The sequence below is a fragment of the Cetorhinus maximus genome, chromosome 7 (assembly GCF_964194155.1).
Source record: "Cetorhinus maximus chromosome 7, sCetMax3.hap1.1, whole genome shotgun sequence".
In the NCBI taxonomy this organism is placed as follows: domain Eukaryota; kingdom Metazoa; phylum Chordata; class Chondrichthyes; order Lamniformes; family Cetorhinidae; genus Cetorhinus; species Cetorhinus maximus.
The window spans coordinates 37,147,401-37,172,694 of NC_135885.1; the positions used below are offsets into that span (position 1 = coordinate 37,147,401).

The following is a 25,294-nucleotide window of genomic DNA, read 5'->3' on the forward strand; positions in this document are numbered from 1 at the left end:
AAGCAGTTGGGACATCAGTTTAGTCTCTCAACCACTCCCCTGAACAGAATCAGAAGATAATGCACTCAAATCTCTAGAGTAGGGACTAAACTCATAAACTACCACAAAGTCATACCTGATACCTAACAGAACCTACCACCTCATCCTTGTTAAGCTATTAAATACAGGCAATTACATGATTGGTTTAACAATAAAAAAAACAACTTTGAACTGGTTTGGAGTGATTAACACCAATTGATAGGGGTCTAAATTGCTCCTCAGAAAAAAAATGCATCTTGCCATCTTTAGTTTGACCTATGTATACTGATTGTTCGGAATGGAGGGGTTTGTGTATTCGCCCCTGAACACGTATACCTATAACAACTCAAAATCAAGGCAGCAGAATTGGAGTCGGAAAAGCTACCCCCCTGGTACTGTTGAAGCTGTTGAGTACCTGGACAACTACAAGAGGGCGCAGCTGAAAGCTATTCTCTCTCAGGTGAACCCCAACCTGACTCCGCGGCTGAGAAAAGCAAATACCAAAGAGATCGGGATCCAGGTTAACCCGAAAGTAGATGCTTCCGTCCAGTGCTCCCTGGGGCCCAGGACCCTGCCCCGCCAGAAGCGCCGAGCAGCGAGCGAAGGGGCAACGCCCAGTGCCCGATCGCCCTCCCCGGGCGCTGCCGGCGGGGACCCCGAGGCTGGCGGGGTCCCGCCGCGATCCCCCGCGGTCGTGCGTTTCTCCCGCCCCGTGGCGGTCTACTCGCCAGTGTTTGACCGCTGCCTGGTGGCGGAGAACCATGAACAGGGCAAACCCCAGGAGAAGACTCCCCCGGCGGACTGGGAGAGCGGTTTCCCTCTACCACAGGGACCCAAGGCAGCAGCTCCTGTCCCTGAGACAGGCGGTCTGGACACGGCCCAAGTGGAGGATGAAGACCGGGAAAAAGCCGAGCCGGGGGACAGCCCAGAAACCAGGGCAGGCGAAGGGAGCCAGAAGTTCCGATTTCAGGTAAAATTGAAACTTTGTTTTTAAAAAAATCTAGTCAAGTGACTGTAACTTATAAAAGTGAGGATAAGTAGTGGTTCCAGGGCTGAGAGTTTTAGATTGAAGAAGTCGGGACTAGTTTCTTTTTTTTTTGAGAAGATCCAGGTCATCCCAATCAGTGCGGGATCGGGATCGGGACGGAGGCGATGGGAGAGAAATTGTTTTCGCCGGAGGGCACCGGTTTCGGGTAATTGGTGAAAAACATGAGGGAGAACTTTTCTCTCAGCCAGTGGTTAGGATCTGGAATACATCGCCTGAAAAATGTGGCAGCGGCAGGATCAATTGAAGCTCCAGGAGAATTGGATCATTATCGAAAATAAAAAAGGCAGGCGAGTGGCACTAGATGGAATGCTCCTTCGGCGGGCCAGCACCGACACGATGGACTGAATGGCATCCTGTGCTGTAAACTTGTTATGATTTTGTAATGCAATACAAACAGATGTGGGCAAGACTTTTATGTATACACGTAAGCCTGCTCCAACCCATTTCTGGGAGATATTGGGAATATTTAAACCCAAATGAAACTTATTTGCTGAAACTTCTCCTTTTATTCAAGGTGACCTTTGAATAATGTACTAACCTGACCTTATCTTTTAAACAAGGTTGGATTCTTACATCTTCCACTTATTTAGACTTGGGGTGGGGGGTGCTGGTAGAATAAGATGAGGTTTTGTACTCCTGTATCAGCAACTGTAAATAGAGCCTGAGCCATTTGCTCACCATGCAGGCTTAATGCTGAAATAGGACACATCAAAGGCAGGATAATAGCTACCCTGATCAGATCATTTCATGCTGTATATCATGCAAACTCACCAAAGTGCTGAAGGCTGTCACTTTCAGCCCTGAAAAGTACCCAGTCTACCTCAGATTACTCTGGAAGGGCAAGGTATCTCAAAAAAATTGAGGAACAGGTGAAGCTAGCTGTTTCACACTGCTACTATGCAGTAGCAACATGAGTGGTATTCTCTACTAATGGGGTACTGCCGTCAAGCCAAAAAACTGTTCTGCCTATTGCACAAATGAGTATTGGTATATGAATTTCAGTGGCAGTGTGATAGTAGGTAGGCCATACATGCCAAAGACTGGCAGATAATATCGAACAGCATATCCCAGCTGCTGTTTGCAACGGACAGGGTACAGGCTGCACCCAACCAGCCTGTGCTTGCAAAACTTGTGTCCAACATTTAGGTGTGAATCTGTGATTTGAGCAGTATTTGCTAAATAATCCTCTGAGCTAAGAATTACCTGACAACCAATTTAAGATTGTCAGCCAGGCTTCCAATGTGGCACATTTTGTGTACTGGAAGCTACATATATTAATACATTCATTGGTCAAGGCATTGCCCTGAGGAATGAGTAAATAGGGGTCAAGCTGAAATTTCCAATAATGCTTGGCAGTTAACTCAGTACCATCAGGGGTGCATTCTCCATGGCAATGCCACTTGCCAACCAATTGGCACACTCTTCTCATAACAGTATAAATTTTTTGCCCCCTTGTATCGGTATTCTTGTAAATGTCCTGATGAGTGCAAGACAAAATACTTAGTCGAGTCTCTTTTCAGCAATACTTGTCCTGTGCTTGCTTGATTTGGGTGTTAAATTGATTACCTGAAGTACTAGGCCTAATTCTGTCCTAATACTGCCAAATTAAGAATGCTAATTTCAGGAGAAAGATGAGTGACCTATGCAGACTATGGACAAACAATGACTTGATTAGATAATTTGACTTCTGAATTTTGCAAAATTAACTTCCATCTCTCAGTTTCTAGAACAGAAATATGGATATTATCACTGCAAAGACTGCAATATCAGATGGGAAAGTGCTTATGTCTGGTGTATTTCTGGAACCAACAAGGTAAGCTTCAATGTGAGTGCTGTACTAGCGTGGCAGGGGTGTTGAGGTGCAAGTGTACTTTTTAAACCCATACAGAGGGAGAGGGCAGGGATGTTAAAGGAGGTGGATAAAACTTGAAATGGAAGATTTGGGATACTGGGGTTAACTTTGCATTTGGAATACTGGGATTAACTTTGTATTGTTTTGTATAAAAGTCTGACAGGCAAAATGGCTTCTTTTGCATTATTAACCTCTGGTTCTTTTTTGCCTAATTTAGTGCATGTAATTAGAACTGGCTTAGGAAGCACAAATTACTGAAGTGCAGTTGTAAAGGTCTTTTTGAAGGGTAGGATATTCCACTTGAATCTATTCTGCAAATCAATTGATCATAGCTGATCTGTGCTTGGTTCCCTTGCCTTGGTTCCATAATCCCTTGATAACTGTGCCTATATGGTCAACATTTCATTTGACCCTGCATCAATGCCTTTTGAGTGGGGTGGCGGAGTTTGAGTTCTAGATTTCCACTAACATTTTGAAGGTGCTTATGACTTCCCTCAATGGCCTGGGCATGTTTTAAGATTATGACCTCTTCTGGCTTTTCCCACCAGAAGCAATACTTACTCTGTATCTACCATATTGAATGAATTCCTGAATCCATTAAGACCTGAATTGATCACTCTCTCTTTAAATTCAAGGAAATACAAGTTGGGTTTATCTAACTTACCAAAATGATAAGGACAAGTATCTGCTGTATCCTTTCCAAAGCCAGTGGGGTGAAAACTCTACACTAATTGCATAAAATAGGCTTGTAGTAAATCAGCATGCTACACATTGCCAAGATCTTTAACTTCAAACCAAGTAAGATTGAGGCTAGAACACCAGAGATTAAACTTTTTGTTCTATGAATTTCAGTGGAAAGAAAATAGGTGAAATTAAAAATTCAAAAATATAAAGTGGGAAAGTGAAACTATCTATTTTTGCAGGAAGAATAAACATCTCTAAACGGTGAGGATGTAGCGGGATCTGGGTGTCCTTGTACATGAATTGCAAAAGGCTAGTCTGCAGGTACAGCAAGTAATTAGGAAAGCTAATAGAATGTTATCGTTTATTGCAAGGGGAATTGAATGCTAAAGTAGAGAGGTCATCTTCAGATGGAATCACCAATGCCCTGAAAAACTGGAGTACTCCTTATTTAAGGAAGGATGGAAGTATGTTGGGAGCAGTTCAAAGCTTTACTAACCTAATACCTGGAAGGGGTGAGTTGCTTTGAGGAAAGGTTGGACAGGTTAGGCTTGTATCTGCTCGAGTTTAGAGATGGTTTCATTGAAACATAAGATCCTGAAGGACCTTGACAGTGGATGTGGAAAGGATGTTTCCTCTTGTGGGGAATCTAGAACTAGGGGCCAGCATTTAAAAAGAGGGTCGCCCAATTAAAAGATGAGAAAATTTGAGGGTCATGATTCTTTAGAACGCTCTTCCTCTGCATCCACCACCTTTTTTGAGGTAGATTCACCACCTTGCCTATTAAAGGTTATTAGGGGTTGGTGGGAATATGGAGTTGAGATTGTAATAAGATCAGCCATGATCTCTTGATGGCAGAGTAGGCTCAAAGGGCCAAGTTGCCTAATCCTGCTCCTTATTCTTATATTTGTAATTGGTAGCCAAATCACAAGCCCATTCTGCACTGCTGGTCTTGAACAACTTCACCTCAGTGCCTTGAAGCTCAGTACCCAAAATCAAATACCCAAATAGGATCTGATCACTTCTGTACAAATAAAGCATCACTACTTCAATTGGATTGTAACCAAAACAAAGTGCTGCAAAAAAACTCAGCAGGTCTGACAGCATCTGTGACGAGAGAGACTGTCAACGTTTTGAGTCTGTATGACTCTTCTTCAGAACTCTCCACAGATGCTGTCAGACCTGCTGAGTTTTTCCACTTCTTGTTTTTGTTTCAGCTTTCCAGCATCTGCAGTATTTTGCCTGGATTCTAACCAAGTTCCAAATTCCATTTGCTTTTTGATTACTTTAAATTAAAAAAAAAAAATCACTGACTTCTATTTGTATAGGCATCGAAATCCTTTTGCTTCTCCACAGCTCCTAGTATCTAACATATTTTGGATGACACTTTCCCACATTGAACTCCCTCTCTAATTTTGTTCAGAGTTTAGTCTGTCCCTTTTTATGGCAACATTTACCTAGTGCCCTCTGCAAGCTTGGATGTACCGTTCTCCAATCCTTCATACAAGGCCATAATTGCTATTGTGAAAATTTGCATCCCCATGTCTTTTCTCCTGGGGAGTACAATTTATCACATCCCATGAATCAGAACAAACTAATTATGACTGAAGATCCTGGTCAATGACAGTGATTCTGCAACGTGTGCAATTAAATGTGAAATCCAGAAGTTGCTGTGAAGCATTTTTGCCCCTCCAGATGGTAATTTTAGAAATGACTTGTTTTGATCTGAGCTAGCTATAAAAACTCTGCACCTTGTGGAATTCTAACTGGATTTTAATTGCATACTAAGGCATATTTATTGACAAACTAGCCCTCTGGCCTTGAACCTTTTTGAGGAACCCTGGAATTTTAATTGTAATGGAAAACCAGATTTTTAAAACTTCATTTTTAGTATTTCAGGTTCTTTAATCCCATGTTTATCACAATCTTTTTTCACTCTGATCAGTGGTTTTCACTTCCTGGTTTGCTGCCTGTCATTGAGCAGACTAAGCAGCCAATCCCATCACTAGCTGGACATCAACAATCTCTTCTTACAGCTGAGAGAATGAAATTCTCTTTAGGAAAGGTGAAATCCAAAGCAGTTATCACTAGGTCTTTGGACTGCTTTCTTCAAGGCAGCAGTAAGTGCCTTCAGTTCACTGACCACAAAATCTCAGCCAATATCACCACTGGCTCTTCAACCAGTTAATGAACATTGTAACCAGGCTACATCCAATTTGTGGGCTTATTTCTGCCAGTGTTTTGTTCAGAGCCTTCTGGAAGTTTGTATAAACATCCGCAGGCACTCTATCCACCATTGTAGTGATGTCTAAATTGAATTAAATTCGTCAGACCTCCCCTACGCCATGATGTGTCCAAGTGTTGAGTCAGGTTCCAGTAAATTGCCCATAATAAATGGAAATCTGTGACTAACTGATTTCTTTGCACCTCCATTATTGAATTGCAAATGTCACTCCATTGTTTTGAATCCGAAGGCACAATTACTGAATCAAGAACACTGGAAAACTGCAAATAAATCTGAAATTTCCTCATTGAATACATAACCTTTAATCATGTCCTGAATATTTATTTATCTTAACCTTTTCTGCCCAGAAAAGATTTTGGGGGTAAAAGGAGCTACTGAAAACAGTAAGATTTGATGCTACAAAAATAATTGAATCCTAAATAATGGTTAGGCAATATTTTAAGTTGCTATGACTTGGAAGCAGGTGTAAAAATCCTGACAGTTTATGAACATGATGGGTCATTAACTGCCAAGATCAGGTCAAAATTTTGCAGCATTCAGTAGGGGACAGGAAGTTGTTAATGTGCACTCTGACTTTTCAGGTTTACTTCAAGCAATTTTGTCGCAAGTGTGATAAAGGGTACAATCCTTACAGGGTGGAAGCTATTCTGTGCCAGGTAAGCTCATAGCTGTTGTACTGCTGAAAGTTTTAAGCTCTGAACTTGTGGTTTGAGATGGTAAGAAATTGACTTTTGGAAGTTAGGACAAAGTGTCGTCATCCCTCATGATATTACTTCATTATGTATGCCAATGTACTTATATTGAGCATGATTGAAATATCCTGGCTAAGAACAGTCATTTTGATGCATTATTGTGCTAATAGCCTACGGATTCAGTGACTAGATTAGCTACTAAGTTGTTCAGTAATGCTGGTTGGTCACAATCTATTGCATGCAGCTGGAATAGACTGCCTGAAGTAATCCTATATTGTTTGGTAGTACAAGAGTATTGCTGAAAAAAGACTCTTGCTGAAGCTTTTCGACCTGCACTCATTAGGACGATTGCAAGAATACCATCAGGGGAAGTGGCAACTTTTCTCTATGAAGAGTGCTGATTGGCAAGTGGACTTTGGTAGAGGCTTTGCCATGGATATTGCACCAGTTAATGGTGACTGGCAGTTAACTGGTGAGCACTATTTGAAATTTTAAACTAGGCAGCTTGACCTTGATTGGTCAAGGCCCTGAGGAATGAGCTAGCAAATAGCTAAAATGGGTGCTCTTTTGTTTAGCTATCAAATGTGTACATGTTCTTTCTGTCACAAAGAATAGGGCCCTGGTTTGAATCCTAGCACAGCAGATGGTGAAATTTGAATTCAGTAAAGATCTGGAATTAAAAGTCCAACCACACAACCATTGCTGATTATCGTAAGGACCCATCTTGTTCACTCGTACACTTTAGGGAAAGAAATCTGCCGTCCTTACCTGGTCTGGCCCACACGTGACACCAGACCCACAGCAATGTGATTGACTCTTAAATGCCCTCTGAACAAGGGCAATTGAGATGGGCAATAAATGCTGGCATAACCAATGAAGCCCACATCCCATGAACAAATTTTAAGTGTACTGAAAGCGAGTGTGCCACACTGCAAGCTTGACTGAAATTGGCTGTCAGCATTAGAGGACCATTTAGCAAATTTTGTCCAATTGCAGAATCGCATCTAATGTTGGAAACTGAGTTTTGCAAGCGCAGGCTAGTTAGTACAGTCTGTACCTTTCCCATTGTGAACAGAAGAGACATGTTGTTAAATTTCATGCTCTACATTGTGTAAACTTATGACCTAAGACCATCACTTTTAGCCCTGAAAAGTGCCCAGTCTACCAAAGATTACCCTGAGCAAGGTATCAAAAACTAGAGCAACAGGTAAAGCTAGCTGTTTCATGCTGCTGCTATGCAATAGCAACATGAGTATTTGCCACTAACAGGATGCTGCCATCCAAGCCAAAAAGGTTCTGCCTCCCTCAATGTGGTGTATGAATTTCAGTGCCAGTGTGATGCTCGGTGTGTAGGCCATATGTCCCAAAGAATGGCAGATTGTATCAAACAGCATGTCTGTTGCAAACAGCAGAAGAGACAAGGTACAGACTACCCAACCAGCCTGTGCTTACAAAACTCGGTTTTCAACATTAGATGTGTTTCCACAATTGGACAACATTTAACATACAGGATTATTTAGCAAGCATTATGCTGACAATTGATTTTAAGATTCAGTCAGGCTCGCAATGTGGTGCATTTGTGTACTGGAAGCTACGCATTAATATACAATGCCCTGTTCTTTGCAGACAAAGAACATGTACACACTACACCTGGTTCAACTAAAAATGAGTGACAGCCATTTGCTGGTTCATTGTCCTGACCAATCAGTCAAGCTGTCTGGCTAAATTTCAAACAATGCTTTGCACCGTTGTCAGTCACCATTAACTGGTGCATTCTCCATGGCAATGCCTCTTAATAATCAGTCCATGTGCTAACCAATTGGCACTCTCTTCACATTATAAAGTTGCTTCCCCTGGGTACTGGTACTCTCTCAATTATCCTGATGTGTGCAACACAAAGCTTTGACTATGTCTTTTCATCCAAAGCAATATTATTACTGAAATAATTGCCAGCTATACACCTGAGGAAAGAGTACTTGAGCACATCCATAAACATGGGCTCCTAAATTGGTTTAGTATGACAATGTTTAAACTGTTTAAATTTTCAGTTGGTGGAATCTATTGAGTCCAAACTGAAATCTCAATTGTTCAGAAGCAGTAGGAATTTTCTTGAACCAGATAAGGCATGGCAAATGTTCTTGATTTATTGAGCTGCATTTAATAATACTATCTGCTCTTATATTTAGACATGCTTCAAAACCCGCTGCACTTGCACTCAGAAGAAGCGACACATTGACCCAAAGAGACCACACCGTCAGGAATTGTGTGGCCGTTGCCGAGGCAAGAGGTTATCCTGTGACAATACGTATAGCTTCAAGTATATTGTCTGAATTAATATTTCTCTAGTCTCTTGTATGATACTATGGCTACTGACCTGGCATGGATAATGGATCTTTTGTATTCCTATGTAGCATAATTGTATAATAGAAATGTGAATTAAATTATTAAAGCACTAACTGTTGTTGTATGAGCATTGAATGGAGTTGAGGAAAGTGCTTTTTGTGATCAAAATGGTTAATTAAGTGCCTGGTCCAATCAACAATAGAGTATTTACTTTTTACACAGTGGGTCTGTGACTTGGCCTTCTCTTTGGTTTGTTTATCTAATATGTGGGGTAAGTAGCAGATCTAGCATTGGGCCATGTGCTCTTGCCACAGGAGTGCACAGAGTAAAGTTTGTGGTGAATCTAAAATGGGGATCTAATCTAATGCTCCTCATCTGGGAGGAACATAAGGTCTAGCCTTAGTAAGTAACAATATTCAACCCAAATTAGTATTATCCTCTTAGTCAACAGGCATTAGTTACTACTTAGTTACTGTTTGCAGTAATATCCCCATTATACCCTTTCTCTTTAAGAGAACATGTGAAGGGGACAGTTTCTGTTCCAATTCACTGCATTCAATGAGCAGTGTCCCATCTAACTTTAGGACATGTTGTTGTACTTGCATTCCCTTGTAATCTCTCAATGTACTAATCATTGGCCAAGGTACTGACTATATTAGAGTATGTTGTAGTGTACAGAATCTACCCCCACAAGAGAATAAGCTCTCTGGGTTGTATGTTTGTGATGTAATGTTTTTTGCAATTAGTTGGTGCTGGCCAGGCATAATAAGTAGTTACAGATCATGCAGCTCAAATTACAAAATGAATTCTGCTTTGCACTTGGCAGTGTAGTTTTATTTCCTGTTCAGAAGTGTCTATTCTGATCTTGTGATTGAGGTGATATCAAGGGTTTCACCATAAAGCCACAACATTACAGCACACAAGTTGGCCATTCAGCCCATAAGTCCAGAGTGCATGTTTACTTTATAGTGTTCTCCATTCCCTCACTTTATCCCCATAACCCTGCAAGCTTATTTCCCTTGAGTGCCCATCCAATTTCCTTTTGAAATCATTGATCATCTCTGCTTCCACCCTTGAAAGCAGTGTTTCAGATCATTACTCACTGGATGGAATTTTATAGCCCCTCCCATTGGTGGGATCTGTTGGTCTCACTAAAGTCAATGGAGTTTTGAACAGCTTGGTTTTCTGGCCCTGGCCTGCCATGGAGGCTATAAAATTCCACCCACTTGTTTATAGGGAAAAAGTTCACTCTGCTTGCATTTCTTGCCCAAAACCAGTTCTAGTCTTTGTATGATCAGCTAATGGGAACAGTGTTTCTTAACTAAACCTGTCAATCATGTAAATTTCTGAATTTTTTTCAACTCTCTTGCTCCAAGGAGAACTCTAGCTTCTTTAACCTAACCTTGTAGCTAAAATTCCTTTTATTCCAAGAACCAATTTGGTAATTTCCTTGGCATCCTCTTAAGCCAGCCTCCCTACCACCTATCTAAAGTGTGTTCACCAGAACTGGGTGCCATACTCTACTCCTGGCCATGGCTTTAGGGTTCAGCTGAACCTCTCTGCTTTCATGATCAGTAGGGCTCTTCATGAAGCCCAGCATCCCATATGCTTGGCTAACAGGGGAGGCGATGGCAAAGTGGTATCCAGAAACCCAGGGTAATGCTCTGGGGACCTGGGTTTGAATCCCACCACAGCAGATGGTGGAATTTTAATTCATCATCGGACTTTTAATTCCAGATTTTATTGATGTCGAAATCGGTTTTTTGTAAAAACCCATCTGGTTCACTAGTGTCCTCTAGGGAAGGAAATCTAGTCCTTACCTGGTCTGGCCTACATGTGACTCCAGACCCACAGCAATGTCTCTTGAATGCCCTCTGAAATGGCCTAGCAAGCCACTCAGTTGTAACAAACCGCTACAAAGACACGACAAAGGAATGAAACCAGACGGACCACCCGCCATCAACCTAGCACCAGAAACGGCAATCACAGCCCTGTCGACCCTGCAAAGTCCTCCTTACTACATCTGGGGGCTAGTGCCAAAATTGGGAGAGATGTCTCGGTGGTCCAGCAACAGCCTGACCGTCATCCTCCAGAATCATAGCATTACAGGTAATGTCCCAGACTCCTCCATCATCATCCCTGGGTATGTCCCACTGGCAGGACAGACCCATCAGAGGTGGTGGCACGGTGGTATACAGTCAGGAGGGAGTTGCCCTGGCAGTCCTCAACATTCACTCCAAACCCCATGAAGTTTCATGGCATCAAACAGGGGCAAGGAAACTGCCTGCTGATTACCACGTCATGCCCTCCCTCTGCTGATGAATCAGTGCTCCTTCATATTGAACATCACTTGGAGGAAGCACCGAGGGTGGCAAGGGTGCAGAATGTTCTCTGGGTGGGGGACTTCAATGTCCATCACCAAAAGTGGTTGGATAGCACCGCTACTGGCCAAGTCCTAAATTACATAGCTGGGTCTGTGGCAGGTGGTGAGGGAACCAACAAGAGGGAAAAACAGACTTTACCTCATCCTCACCAATCTGCCTGCCACAGATGCATCTGTCCATGACAGCATTGAGGAGTGACCACCGCACAGTCATTGTGGAGACGAAGTCCCACCTTCACATTGAGGATACCCTCCATTGTGTTGTGTCGCGCTACCACTGTGCTAAATGTGATGGATTTTGAAAAGATCTAGCAATTCAACTGTGCATCCATGCGGTGCTGTGGGCCATCAGCAGAATTGTACTCAAACACAATCTGTAAGCTGATGGGCTCGCATATTCCCCACCCTACCATTACCATCAAGTCAGGGGATCAACCCTGGTTCAATGAAGAGCGCAGGAGGGCATACCAGGAGCAGCACCAGGCAGACCTAAAAATGAGGTGTCAACCTGGTGAAGCTATAAAACAGGACCAGTGTGCCAAACAGCATAAGCAGCAAGTGACAGACGGAGCTAGGCGATCCCACAACCAACAGATCAGATCTAAGCTGTGCAGTCCTGCCACATCCAATTGTGAATGGTGGGGGACAATTAAATAACTCACTGGAGGAGGTAGCTCCACAAATACCCCCATCCTCAATGATGGGGGAGCAGTGCAACACAAAAGATAAGGCTGAAGCATTCACAACAATCTTCAGCTAGAAGGGCCGAGTGGATGATCCATCTCCCGCATCACAGATGCCAGTCTTCAGCCAATTTGGTTCAAGAAATGGCTGAAGGCACTGGATACTGCAAAGGCTATGGGCCCTGACAACATTCTGGCAATAGTACTGAAGACTTGTGCTCCAGAACCCCTAGCCCAGCTGTTCCAGTACAACACTGGCATCTACTCGCCAATGTGGAAAACTGCCCAGGTATATCCTGTGCACAAAAAGCAGGACAAATCCAACCTGGCCAATTACTGCCCCATCAGTCTACTCTCCATTATCAGTAAAGGTCATCAACAGTGCTATCAAGCGGTACTTGCTTAGCAATAACCTCACTGATGTGCAGTTGGGCCACTCAACTCCTAACCTTGTTACAGCCTTGGTTCAAACATGGACAAAAGAGCTGAACTCCTGAGATGAGGTGAGAGTGACTGCCTTTGACATCAAGGCAGCATTTGACCGAGTGTGGCATCAAGGAGCCCGAGCAAAACTGGAGTCAATGGGAATCACGGAAAATTCTCTGCTGGCTGGAGTCACACCGAGCACAAAGGAAGATGGTTGTGGTTGCTGGAGGTCGGTCGTCTCAGCTCCGGGACATCACTGCAGGAGTTCCTCAGGGTAGTGTCCTAGGCCCAACCATCTTCAGCTGCTTCATCAATGACCTTCCTTCCACATAAGGTCAGAAGTGGGGATGTTTGCTGATGATTGCACAATGTTCAGCACCATTTGCAGCGACTCTGATACTGAAGCAGTCCATGTCCAAATGCAGCAAGAGCTGGACAATATTCAGGCTTTGGCTGACAAGTGGTAAATAACATTCGTGCCACACTAGTGTCAGGCAATGACCATCTCCAGCAAGCAAGAATCCAACCATCGCCCCTTGATATTCAATGGCATTACCATCACTGAATCCCCCACTATCAACATCCTGGGGGGTTACCATTGACCAGAAACTGAACTGAATTAGCCATATAAACACTGTGGCTACAAAAGCAGGTCAGAGGCTAGGAATCGTGCGATGAGTAACTCGCCTCCTGACCACCCCCCGCAAAGCCCGTCCACCATCTACAAGGCACAAGTCAGGAGTGTGATGGAATACTCCCCACTTGCTTGGATGAGTGCAGCTCCCACAACACTGAAGAAGCTTGACACTGTCCAAGACAAAGCAGTCCCCTTGATGGGCACCACATCCACAAACATTCACTCCCTCCACCGCCAATGCACAGTAGCAGCAGTGTGTACCATCTACAAGATGCACTGCAGGAATTCACCAAGGCTCCTTCGCACCTTCCAAACCCATGACCACTACCACCTAGGAGCACAAGGGCAGCAGATAGATGGGAACCCCACCACCTGGAAGTTCCCCTCCAAGTCACTCACCATCCTGACTTGGAAATATATCGCTGTTCCTTCACTGTCGTTGGGTCAAAACCCTGGAACTCCCTTCCTAATAGCACTGTGAGTGTACCTACACCACATGGACTGCAGCGGTTCAAGAAGGCAGCTCACCACCACCTTCTCAAGGGCAACTAGGGATGGGCAATAAATGCTGGCCCAGCCAGCGAAGCCCACATCCCATGAATGAATTAAAAAAAACTGTTCTCTCAATATATTCTTCCATCTTCAGAACTATGCACATGAATCCCCAGGTCTCTTGTCTTTTCCTAATGCATCACCTGCCACATGTCTCCCCATTCTGCTGCAGGCTGATAACATCCTCACTTTCAACATCCTCACTTTCCGCTACACCTCCAAGTTCAGTATCATTGGTAAGTTTTGAAATTTACTCATTCCAATAGTACCACTTTCTACCATCATCCAGTCTGCAAGAACAGTTATATACCATGACTTGCTATTTTCTGTCCTTAAGCCATTTTTTTTAACCAAGCTTGCACCAACCCATCTATTGAAGGGCCTAATTTTTGTTGCCCAGCCTTTCATGTGGTACTTTTAACACTTCTGAACAGTACCATATCAGATCTTGGCACTTGAGATCCTTGTGTGTTCCTTAGTTATTCAACTACTTGCATTGAGTAACCACCTAGGGTGGTTGAAAATACTGACTAATGAGGCCATCTCCTTCCACTGTGTCTGCACCATTCTTGGTCTTTCCCTTAGTCAAATAACTGCAGTTTCCTAATTGGCAGCATTGCTCCTACAAAAGAGCCAGAAAGTCTTGATTTTCAGTTTATTGCTACTCCACCTTGTTCTTGACACAATGGATAGCCTGGTTCCTCAAGCTGTTATAGTACCTAATGCCACTGCTGTGGTAGTTTGCCCTCCCTTCAGGGGTGAGCTCCCAGTTGATGCAACTACTGCTGGAAGCCCACCAATAATACAATGAAGCTGATCCAGGAAATTGAAAGATGAATATTACTAGAGATATGTTCCAGAAGCTTTTCTTGCATTCTCATCAGGATGGATGTAATGATTACAATTTCTCCAATAGTATAAAAGGGTGCTGATTCATTGGCAAGTTGACTCTTGCCAAGATGTTGCCATGGTTCCATGTCATATGGCTCCGCACAGTATAAGATTAACAATCTTGTAAATAGGGCCCTAGCCATTTGCTCACCTTGCAGTCTTGATGCAGAAATAGTGCATCAAAGCTATGCTGTGGGACAATGGTTATCCTGATGAGATCATTGTTTGCTGTATATCTCACAAACCTGGGCCACCACTTTAGGACTTGGAAAGTACCTAGTTTACCTTCAATTACCCTGGAAAGGCAGAGTATCTCCAATTTGAACAAGTTAAGGAAGCTGTTTGACATCACTGTTCAGTGGCTATGTGAATGAATTATTTTTTTTCCGCTTGAGGGACATTGCTGTCAGTCCAAAAAGACCAGCTGCCTACCACAGAGTCACATGTATGAATTTGTGCCAGTGTGATGCTAGGTACTTAAGTATATTTCTTTGGTCTGGGCCAATACAGTCCCACAGCTTGTGTTTACAAAACCCAATGGTGATTGAGCAGCACTTGCTGAACAATCCTGAGTGCACTTGTAGCTATGCTAGCAACCAATTTAAGATGATCAGTAAGCTTGTAATGTGGCTTACTTACACTTACTAGAAGTGACATACCCAGGGACCTATTCTCTGCAAACAAAAGAAAGATGTTCAAGCCTTGCTTTTTTTTTTGAATTATCTGGGAGCGTGGAGCTTATTTCCCTAACTGAGGTGATGCCAAGGAGAATCAGTTGACTTGTTTCCAATCAGCACCCTTTTTCTCCTATAGTATAACTTGTGATTGTTTTGAAATTTGTACTGATGAGTGCAAGATGAAAAGCTTTGGCAACATTTCTCTCTCCCTCAGAAATATTTGCATTCAGTACTACCACGTCTCTAAAATTGGAAATAGAGCCTCCTCAAAGATGAGCCCACTAAAGACCATTAAAAGGCAGGGAACTTCATTAAAAGGCATAACAGTGGATAGACAAAGAACTAATGTATTCATTGTGACAGTTATACATTTCTTTCTGGTGCCAAAACACAATGGGGAAAAGCATCCCAACCGTGGCTGACAAAAATTAAGGATAATATTACATCCAAAGAGGAGTCATGAAGTGGCTAGAAAAAGTAGCAAGCCTGAGGATTGGGAGCAGTTTAGAATGCCTAAAAGGAGGACCAAGAGATTGCTTAAGAGGGAAAAATAGAGCATGAGAGTAAACTTGCAAGGAACGTAAAAGCTTCCATAAGTATGTAAAAAGGGAAAATTAGTAAAAACAAATGAATGTCCCTTACAGTCCAAAACAGAAGAATTTATAATAGAGAACAAAGAAATGGCCGAGCAATTAAACAACTATTTTAGTCATGTCTTCATGCAGGAAGACACAACTTTCAGAAATACTAGACAACCAAGGCTCTAGTGAAAGAGAAATTGAAGGAAATTAGTATTATTGAAACAATAGTGCTGGAGAAATTTAAGGGACAGAAAGCTGATAATCCCCAAAGCCTGAATCTACATCACGTGGTACAAAAGGAGATGGCCATGGAAATAGTAAATGTGTTGGTTATTTCTCCAAATTCTATAGATTCTGGAACAGTCCCAGAGAACTGGGGGGTGGCAAATATAACTCCACTATTTAAAAAAGGAGAGAGGGAGAAAACAACGAATTTCGGACCCATTAGCCTAATATCAGTTAAAGGGAAAATGCTAGTGTCTATTATAAAAGGATGTGATAACAGGCCAGTTGGAAAATATCGATGGGATTAGACAAAGTCAGCATGGATTTATGAAAGGGAAATCATGTTTGACAAACTTCCTGGAGTTTTTGAAAGGACGTAACTAGCACAATAGATGAAGGATAACCAGTGGGTGTGGTATATTTGGATTTTCAGAAAGCTTCAAAAGTCCCACATAAGAGGTTAGTGTGTAAAATTAAAGCACATGGGATTGGGGGGTAATATATTGGCATGGATTGAGAATTGGTTAGCGGACAGGAAACAATAGGAATAAATGGATCTTTTTCAGAGTGGAAGGTGGTGACTAGTGGGGTACTGCAGGGCTCAGTGCTTGCAACCCCAGCTAATCATAATATATATCAATGATTTGGATGAAGGAACCAAATGTAATATTGCCAAGTTTGCTGACAATGCAAAACTTGGTGAGAATGTGAGCAGTTAGGTGGGTGTTGAGGAGCTTCAAGGCAATTTAGACAGGTTGGGTGAGTGGGCAAATATGTGACAGAGGCAGTATTCCGTGGATAAGTGTGAAGTCATCCACTTTGGTAGGAGAAACAGAATGGCAGAGCATTAGTTAAATGGTGATAGATTGGGATATGTTAATGTACAAAGGGACCTGGGTGTCCTTCTACACCAGTCACCTAAAGCAAGCATGCAGGTGCAGCAAGCAGTTAGGAAGGCAAATGGTATATTGGCCTTCATTGTGAGAGGACCTGAGTACAGGAGCAAGGATGTCTTATTGCAGCTGTACAGGGCCTTGCTGAGACCACACCTGGATTATTGTGCAGTTTTCATCTCCTTACCTAAGAAAGGATATACTTCCATAGGGGGAGTGCAGCGAAGGTTCACCAGACTGATTCCTGGGATGACAGAATTGTCGGATGAGGAGATTAGGCCCCTAGGCCTGTATTCACTGGAGTTTAGAAGAATGAAAGGCGATCTCATTGAAACGTATAAAATTCTGACGAGCAGACAGACTGGATGCAGGGATGGTATTTCCTCTGGCTGAGGGTGGGGATCTAGAATAAGGGGTCACAGTCTCAGGATACGGGGTAGACCATTTAGGACTGAAATGAGGACAAACTTCTTCACTGAGGGTGGTGAACCTATGGAATTCTCTACTACAGAAGGCTGTGGAGGCCAAATCACTGAATATACTTAAGAAGGAAATATATTTATGGACTCTAAAGGCATCAAGGGGTATGGGGAGAGAGCAGGAGTATGGTGTTGAGATAGAGGATCAGCCATGATCATGTTGAATAGTAGAGCAGGCTCGAAGGCCAAATGACCTACTCCTGCTATTTTCTATGTTTAGCCTACATATTTTTAGTCATGAGGCAGCAAATATTTTCAGTATTTCTCTGCCCTGATGATATGCTGCAGCAGAAATGGCTCATCAATTAAAAAAAAATTGTTGATTGAATTGAGGCAAAATATTTCACTTTTATTGGCTGCAACATTTTTTTCTCCTCTCTTCTGAAGGTGTTAACCTGAAGTACGTCTAGATTATTCCAATGAGCCTAGACAATATTGGCAAGGTTAGAGGCCCTTTTTCGCTGAGCCAAATCCTGGTCTGTCCTCACACCACATACTTCCAACAAGAATTGCTGGATAGCAGTTGGGTGTTACAACTTTGCCTCAAGTTAATTAGTGTGGGGAAACTAAGAATATAAATAGTAGGCCATAAATATACTCTGCCATTCCACAAAACAGTGGCTGTGCTTCCACATAACCCTACTTTCTTGCCCTATCCCCAGGTCCCTTGATTCCCTTATACTCATCAATTCAGCATCCGCAGCCCTTTTCAGGATTGAATTTTTTGGAATTCTTTACCCGGGTGAAGAAAGTTCTCCTTGCCTGAGACATAAATGGCTGACCATCCCCAATTAGACCATGAGGTCAGAAGTTTACCATTCCCCTATCACCCCCCACCCCCCCTCCCTCCCCGGCACGTTTTGAGGCTGGGTGTAGCATGAAAATGCAGGGATGGGGTTCCCTCTGAGTTGTTACCTACCCCGAGCTCATGGCTATTTTATGTTGGGGTGGGCAAGGCCTGAGATGGGAAACCCACTTTTGCCCCAGTTGAGGCAATTAAGTGGCCAATTAATGGCCACTTAAGGGTCATCTTCCCCCCAACCACCCCCACCCCGTTGCCTCAATTTTTAGGCTGGCAGAAGCCTCCTCCTGACTGGGGGCACCCTCCCCTTAAGACCCGGTGACCTCCAGACTTCCGACCCTTCCCTCGAGACTCCCTGGGCTCCCTGGCACTTACCTAGTGCTCTGGTTCCCAGGATTTAGTCTCAGGCAGCTCCATGCCGTTCCTCTTCCAGCCATTGCAGTGCAGTTGCTGCAGGGCCTGGAGAGCTGCTGGCCAATCAGATTGGTCAGCAGCTCTCCAAGGTGGGACTTCCTCCCAAGTGAGGGGCAGAAGTCCCACCTACTGCCAATCAATGCTCATTTGAGTGTAAAATGGCTGCAGGGCAGCCAGAGTCAGTGGGGATGTGTTCCCTGACTACTCTTTGGATGGCCAGCAGAAACAGACCCTCAGAACTTTGTTTAAACGTGATCACCTCATATTTTACCAAATGCCAAAGAATATAGCCTATTCTGCTCTATCTCTCCTCATACAACAATTCCCACATAATCTAGTGAACCTTTGAACGTCTGTAAGGAGACCAAGCTTTATATATACAGTACTCCAGGTGTGGTCTCAAGTCCTATATAAGGAAGACTTCCTTAGTCTTGTACTCAAAACTCCTTGAAATAAAGGCTAACATACTATTTGCCTTCCTAAATTGCTCACTAAAATCCATGTTAAACTTCTTTGACTTGTGTACAAGGACCCACAAATTCCTCTGCTAACATTTACTTGACTTGCACTTTTTAAATGTTCTGATTTTTCCATTCTTCTTACCAAAGTGCATAATTTCACACTTCCCTACGTTATCATCTACGTTACCTCCTTGCCCAATTACTGAACCTGCATGACCAGTCAATACCCATCTCCCACAAGAGAGAATCTAACCATCGCCCCTGGACATTCAGTGGCATTACCATTGCTGAACCCCCCCACTATCAACATCCTGGGGGTTACCATTGACCAGAAACTGAACTGGACTAGCCATATAAATACTGTGGCTACAAGAGCAGGTCAGAGGCTAGGAATCGTCCGACAAGTAACTCACCTCCTGACTCCCCAAAGCCTGTCCACCATCTACAAGGCACAAGTCAGGAGTATGATGAAATACTCTCCAATTGCCTGGATGAGTGCAGCTCCTACAACACCCAAGAAGCTTGACACTATCCAGGACAAAGCAGCCTGCTTGATTGGCACCCCTTCCATAAACTCTCTCCACCACTGACTAACCATGGCAGCAGTGTGTACCATCTACAAAATGCACTGCAGAAACTCACCAAGGCTCCTTAGGCAGCACTTTTCAAACTCACTACCGCTGCCATCCACAAGGACAAGAGCAGCAGATACAAAGGCAAACCACCACCTGGAAGTTCCCCTCCAAGCCACTCACCATCCTGACTTGGTGTATATTTCACCCCTCTCCTATTTTTACTTAGTTCTGTTGAAAGGTCATGAGGACTCGAAACGTCAACTTTGTTCTTCTCCGCCGATGCTGCCAGATCTGCTGAGTTTTTCCAGGTAATTCTGTTTTTGTTTCTGACTTGGAAGTATATCGCTGTTCCTTCACTGTCACTGGGTCCAAATCCTGGAACTCCTTCCCTAACAGCATTGTGGGTGTACCTACATCACAGGGACTGCAGAGTTTCAAGAAGGCAGCTCACCACCACCTTCTCGAGGGCAATTAGGGATGGGCAATAAATGCTGGCCTAGCCAGCGACGTCCACGTCCCATAAATGAATTTTTAAAAAATCCCCTTGCAACCTCTTTTCATTCTCTGCAGAGCTTACTTTCTTGCATAGCTTTGTTTGTATTGTCAGCAAACTGGATTATATTTGGTCCCCTCATCTAATCATTGATATAGGTTGTTAATAGTTGAGACCCAAACACTGATCCCTGCATCACCCCACTAGTTACACCCTGCCACCTTGAAAATGACCCTTGTTCCAATAACCAATCTCCAAACCATGTTAATACTACCCTCAGTTCCATCTTCAGGCATTTTATTCTTTGGTAACATTGTAAGTCCTTTTTAAATCCAATACCATCCTTAGCTTCTCTGGTTAGCCATGGTCGTACCACTGTTCCAGTGGAGCTTGTATTTATCCTTCATTAATGAATTCTTTAAATGTTTACCATGGTTAATCCATTGTCATACCTCTTAATCTAATTTCCGATCTCTAACTAACTTCCCCTCATCTACGTGGTGGGTTTTGTTTAGATTTAAGACTAGGATTTAGTCACATTACTCTCAATGCTAAATTATCACTATGATTATCTTTCCCCAGCGACCTTTTATGTAAGATTACAAATTAACACTGTCTCATTACACAATTATAGATCTAAAGTATCCTGTTCCCTAGTTGGTTCCTGGAGACATGGTTTTAAAACAGTGGTTGCATTCTGTGAACTCCTGACCCATACAGCTTTTGCCAATTTGATTTACCCAGTCTACATGAAGTTTAAAGGCCCCCATGGTTACTGCATTACCTTTTTTTATATGTTCATGATTTATACTCTGCTGAACAATATGATTATTATCAGGGGTCCTATAAACTACTCCCACTAGTATTTTCTGCCCTTTGTAATTTCTTAGCTCCATGCGTACTGATTTTACATCCTCATTTTCTGGACTAAGATCCTTTCTCATCCTTTGTTATCAGGGCTACTCAACCCCCTTTTCCATTTATAAAAACAAAAAACTGCGGATGCTGGAAATCCGAAACAAAAACAGAATTACCTGGAAAAACTCAGCAGGTCTGGCAGCATCGGAGAAGAAAAGAGTTGACTTTTCCATTTAATCTTATTTCTAAGTCAAGTATGCCAAAGTATTTAGTTCCCAACTTGGTCACCTTACAACCACATCTCAGTTGTGGCTACCAGATCAAGCTCATTTATCTTTGTGCAATGAATTATTTTGTTGTGACTGCTTTATGCATTTAGTCATAACACTTCTAATTTTAATTCTTCCATGATTCAGCATTGGTTGCTAATGCCCTATTACCATTATTAAGCTCTGTCCTTTACTGCCAGAATCTGCTTGATGTTTAAACCTTACTCTGCCTTGTAGCCTTGACATTTCTCTTCAGACTTATACATTTATATGAGGCCTCCCTCCACCTCTTTAATAGCTTCCTGCTGATGAGATCAGGGGAAGGATTTTCAGCCCCAAATGGAGATGTCAGAGTTCATGTCAGCAGCCAGTCTGGCACCATCCTGCCACCTGGGCCATTTTCCAGCAAGCAGAATTGAAGTTTTCAGGGCTACCTGCCTGCAAATGGCGGGTAGTAAAGTAAAATAGCATAAGGCCCATTGCCAGAAGCAGACTGGTGGACTCCTAGTGGCGGGGGTGGGGAACCCCAGTGTCAGTGTTCCAGGCAGGCATGAGGCACTTCTCAGCTGTGGCTGCAGACTGCCTCGTGGAAGGGCTCCCCTCCACAATGGTGGCCTGGCTGTTGAGGGCATTTTCAAATTTAAAAATTGGAGGATGCCTCAAAATGGAGGTGCCCTCGCTCTCTTGCTTGACTGCAGGCTGCTGCTTCTTTTGAGCTGCAGGGTCCGTAGCTTTGAGCCTGTCTGCTGTCCTTAACTGGATTGCTGGGTGACTTGTTTCTCAGTGCCCATTGTGATGCCCATTCGACTCTGACCCAAAGGGCAAAATCCTGCCATAGGTAAAGGAGCAGACCGGGGGTCAATTTTTAAAAAATTCTTTCATGGGTTTGAGTGTTGCTGGCTAGGTCAGCATTTAGTGCCCATCCTTAATTGCTCTTCAGAAGGTGATGGTGAGCTGCCTTCTTGGACCACTGCAGTCCATGTGGTGTAGGTACACCCATAATGCTGTTAGAAAGGAGTTCCAGGATTTTGACCCAGTGACAGTGAAGGAACAGTGCTATAGTTCCAAGTCGGGTTGGTATGTGGTTTGGAAGAGAACTTGCAGGTGGTGGTGTTCCCATGCATCTGCTGCCCTTATCCTTTTAGGTGGCAGAGGTTGAGGGTTTCAAAGGTGCTGTTGAAGGAGCCTTGGTGAGTTGCTGCAGTGCATCTTGCAGATGGTACACACTGCTGCCACTGTGCATCAGTGGTGGAGGGAGTCAATGTTTAAGGTGGTTAATGGAGTGCCAATCAAGTGTGCTGCTTTGACTGGGATGGTGTCAAGCTTCTGAGAGTTGTGGGAGCTGCACTCATCCAGCCCAAGTGGAGAGTAATCCATTGCATTACTCATTTGAGCTTTGTAGATGGTGGACAGGCTTTGGGGAGTCAGGAGGTGAGTTACTCACCATAAAATTCCCAGCTTCTGACTTGCTTTTGTAGCTACAGTATTTATATGGCTGGTTCAGTTCAGTTTCTGGTCAATGGTAATCCAGGATGTTGATAGTGGGGGATTCAGTGATGGTAATACCATTGAATGTTGAGGAGAGATGGCTAAATTCTCTCTTGCTGGAGATGGCCATTGCCTGGCACTTGTGTGGCATGACTGTTACTTGCTACTTATCAGCCCAAGTCTGCATGTTGTCCAGGTCTCACTGGATATGGACTGCTTCAGTATCTGAGGAGTTGAGAATGGTGCTAAACATTGTGCAATCATCAGCAAACATCTCCGCTTTTGACCTTATGATAGAGGGAAAGTCATTGGTGAAGCAGCTGAAAATGGCTGGGCTAGGCCAATACCCTGAGGAACCTCTGCAGCAATGGCCTGGGACAGAGATGTTGATCTGTAAGACTCTATTGTATGATACTTAACCAGCAGTATCATTGACCAGCTTATTTCATAATTTCTGAAACTTCACAAGAGGTTTCTTCCATATTTTGTGTCTCTTGTGATTACTACCTAATTTGAAATGCAGTATTTAAGCTAGTTCTGCTGTGCTTTGTGAACCACAGTTTTGGGGAATAACACATATTGAAATCACAACCACTTCACAAAAAGAACTCATTGATAATGCACAATGTTTAATGGGATATAGGTCAGTTTGGGAGAATTACATCCTGATTTTTTTTCCCAATTACAGTTCATGGAATCCTGTACCATTCAGATTTCTATCTCACCCATCTGAATTAGGAAGCTGAGTTTCAATAAAGGTATAATAGAAAAGCAGCCAAATTCGTAACCTGCCACATTTTTACTGGTGGCTTTGATAGACTTGAAGTGTAATAAGTGCAATGGAAAGTATTAAATAAAAACTCACTTTTCCACAAGGAATAACATCACTAAACATAGTTATATGATATACGGCAGTTGTACACACAGTCCATGAATTTACAGAACAAAACACAAACCTAAAGTACTTCACAGTAGCTGTAATATTATTTACAAGGTAAATAAGTTATATGGATAATTCTAAAGATGCCATTAAATGTGCAGGGGATTTTTACATGCAAAATTAATTATATAGCTTCTGAATGAGTGTTTCAAAAATGAGGAAGAATCTCAGCATGAGAAGATCCCCCTCCCACCCACAATACAAATTCAGAGCTATGTGGCTGAATTTAGAAAGTTAAAGCATAGACTGCTGATTTTCAAAACATTTCAATAGAATTTATATTTTACATATAAATGTGCATGCTTGGCAGATCAGCAGGCATTAACTAATTGGATGTGAAAATCTTAGCCTCATCTACAAAACTATTAAAAGCAGCATTTTTTTTATTTATAAATAAGTCCGTGATAGCTTCTATCTAGTAGAAAAAGCAGCCAACACCCAAATAGTTCTCATCTGAATTATTCACGATATTTCAAATACAGTATAAATCCCATTGTATGGCCCAGTAGACAACAATTAAGTGCCATTTTTCTAACAAAAATGTGCTTTATAGCAGCTCAGTGTGAACAAGTACTGATATAGTAACAATGCTCCTGTTCTAGGCATACAATAAAGTTTTTAGCATTTAAAAAAGGTTGAAACACAGGCATTCAGCTTAACAAAACTGCTTCCTAGTGCATTGCATACTGCTTCATGTTGCCTGCTATTAAGTCATTTATTAAGCCAGTAGTCACAAATCACACACTTTAGCATACAATTTGCAACCATTCTGTGGCAATAGTATCATGTTGACATCTTAAAGTAAAATTACATCTTTGTCAAAATAGTTCTTCAGGAAGAATAGCTCAAATTTGCGATGGCCTTTGGTATCCTCAGGTAATGTGTGAACTTGTATTTTGTCAGCTTATCATAGTTACCCAAAATAAGAATAAATGTGTGCTTTGAAAATAAGCTACTTTTATATCTGACTGGGTGTTTTACTTTACTTTTGATCTTTTGATATTGCTGCACATTTTAATATTTTTCCACTTAAGTTTACTGAAACTGTTAAGTGTCACAAATGTGAGAACAGCCTGGCCAAGTTTTTCTAAGATTGAAAAGATATTGAAGGACATCAGACCAGCATTGCAGCATTTCCAGTTGTAAACAAAAGGGAGGCAGAACACTCCTGTCAGAGACTAGTGCTGGTGTCTGGAAGATAAGTACTGATGACATGGTAACTCTGAGCCTTCTGAATCATATCCTGAATCTCTCCATTCAGCTCCATCAACTTTGAACCGATTTTTGATAGATCATGATTGGAGCCCAGCAGTGCAAATGTGCCTGTCTGTCCCAAAGTTTGGTGTCTGAAGTAAATATTAAGAAGTGTCTGGACCTCATCCTCCATATTACTGCCAAATATATCGTTAGGCCATATGGTCCTGTAACAATATTAAAGAGAATTAGTGTATCAAATGGTAAATCATAAATCATTTTTGCATAGAATTTTTGATTAATTACAGAAAATTAATATGTATGAAGTAGGCATAACCAGTTATGAAGATGGCCAGAGATTGATTCTACCTCATTTGCACCCATTAACATCCTACCCAATTTTCCAGTTGGTTCATGTACAGGCACTGAAAGTACCAGTCAGTTTGTAGTTAATTGTAATAAAATTAGGTTCTATTGGGATGAAATGTTCCATT

The 25,294-nt window shown here is 42.6% G+C and overlaps 2 protein-coding genes across 6 annotated transcripts in view; one reads left to right on the plus strand and one right to left on the minus strand.

Moving 5' to 3' along the window:
• The first annotated feature begins 295 nt into the window (after positions 1-295).
• Positions 296-8,992, plus strand: LOC144682719 (zygote arrest protein 1.S-like). The gene is made up of 4 exons (XM_078545348.1): positions 296-988; positions 2,787-2,879; positions 6,426-6,500; positions 8,723-8,992. The coding sequence occupies exons 1-4, from the start codon at positions 317-319 to the stop codon at positions 8,864-8,866; spliced, it is 984 nt and encodes a 327-aa protein (XP_078401474.1). The 5' UTR covers positions 296-316; the 3' UTR covers positions 8,867-8,992.
• Positions 8,993-23,275: 14,283 nt separating this feature from the next.
• LOC144682720 (protein furry homolog) overlaps positions 23,276-25,294 on the minus strand; it is a 520,809-nt gene continuing 518,790 nt past the window's right edge. For all 5 annotated transcript variants that reach the window (XM_078545350.1, XM_078545351.1, XM_078545349.1 and 2 more), the window contains exon 61: positions 23,276-25,027. In XM_078545350.1, coding sequence (XP_078401476.1) covers positions 24,778-25,027 — 250 coding nt within the window. In that variant the 3' untranslated portion in view covers positions 23,276-24,777. The remainder of the gene's footprint in view (positions 25,028-25,294) is intronic.

Excerpts from the sequence above, each read along its gene's own strand:
- LOC144682719 (XM_078545348.1), top strand. The coding sequence starts at position 317 with ATGGAGGGGTTTGTGTATTCGCCCCTGAACACGTATACCTATAACAAC. Across the intron at positions 989-2,786 it reads GCCAGAAGTTCCGATTTCAG|TTTCTAGAACAGAAATATGG; the intron begins GTAAAATTGAAA and ends TCCATCTCTCAG. Across the intron at positions 6,501-8,722 it reads TGGAAGCTATTCTGTGCCAG|ACATGCTTCAAAACCCGCTG; the intron begins GTAAGCTCATAG and ends TCTTATATTTAG.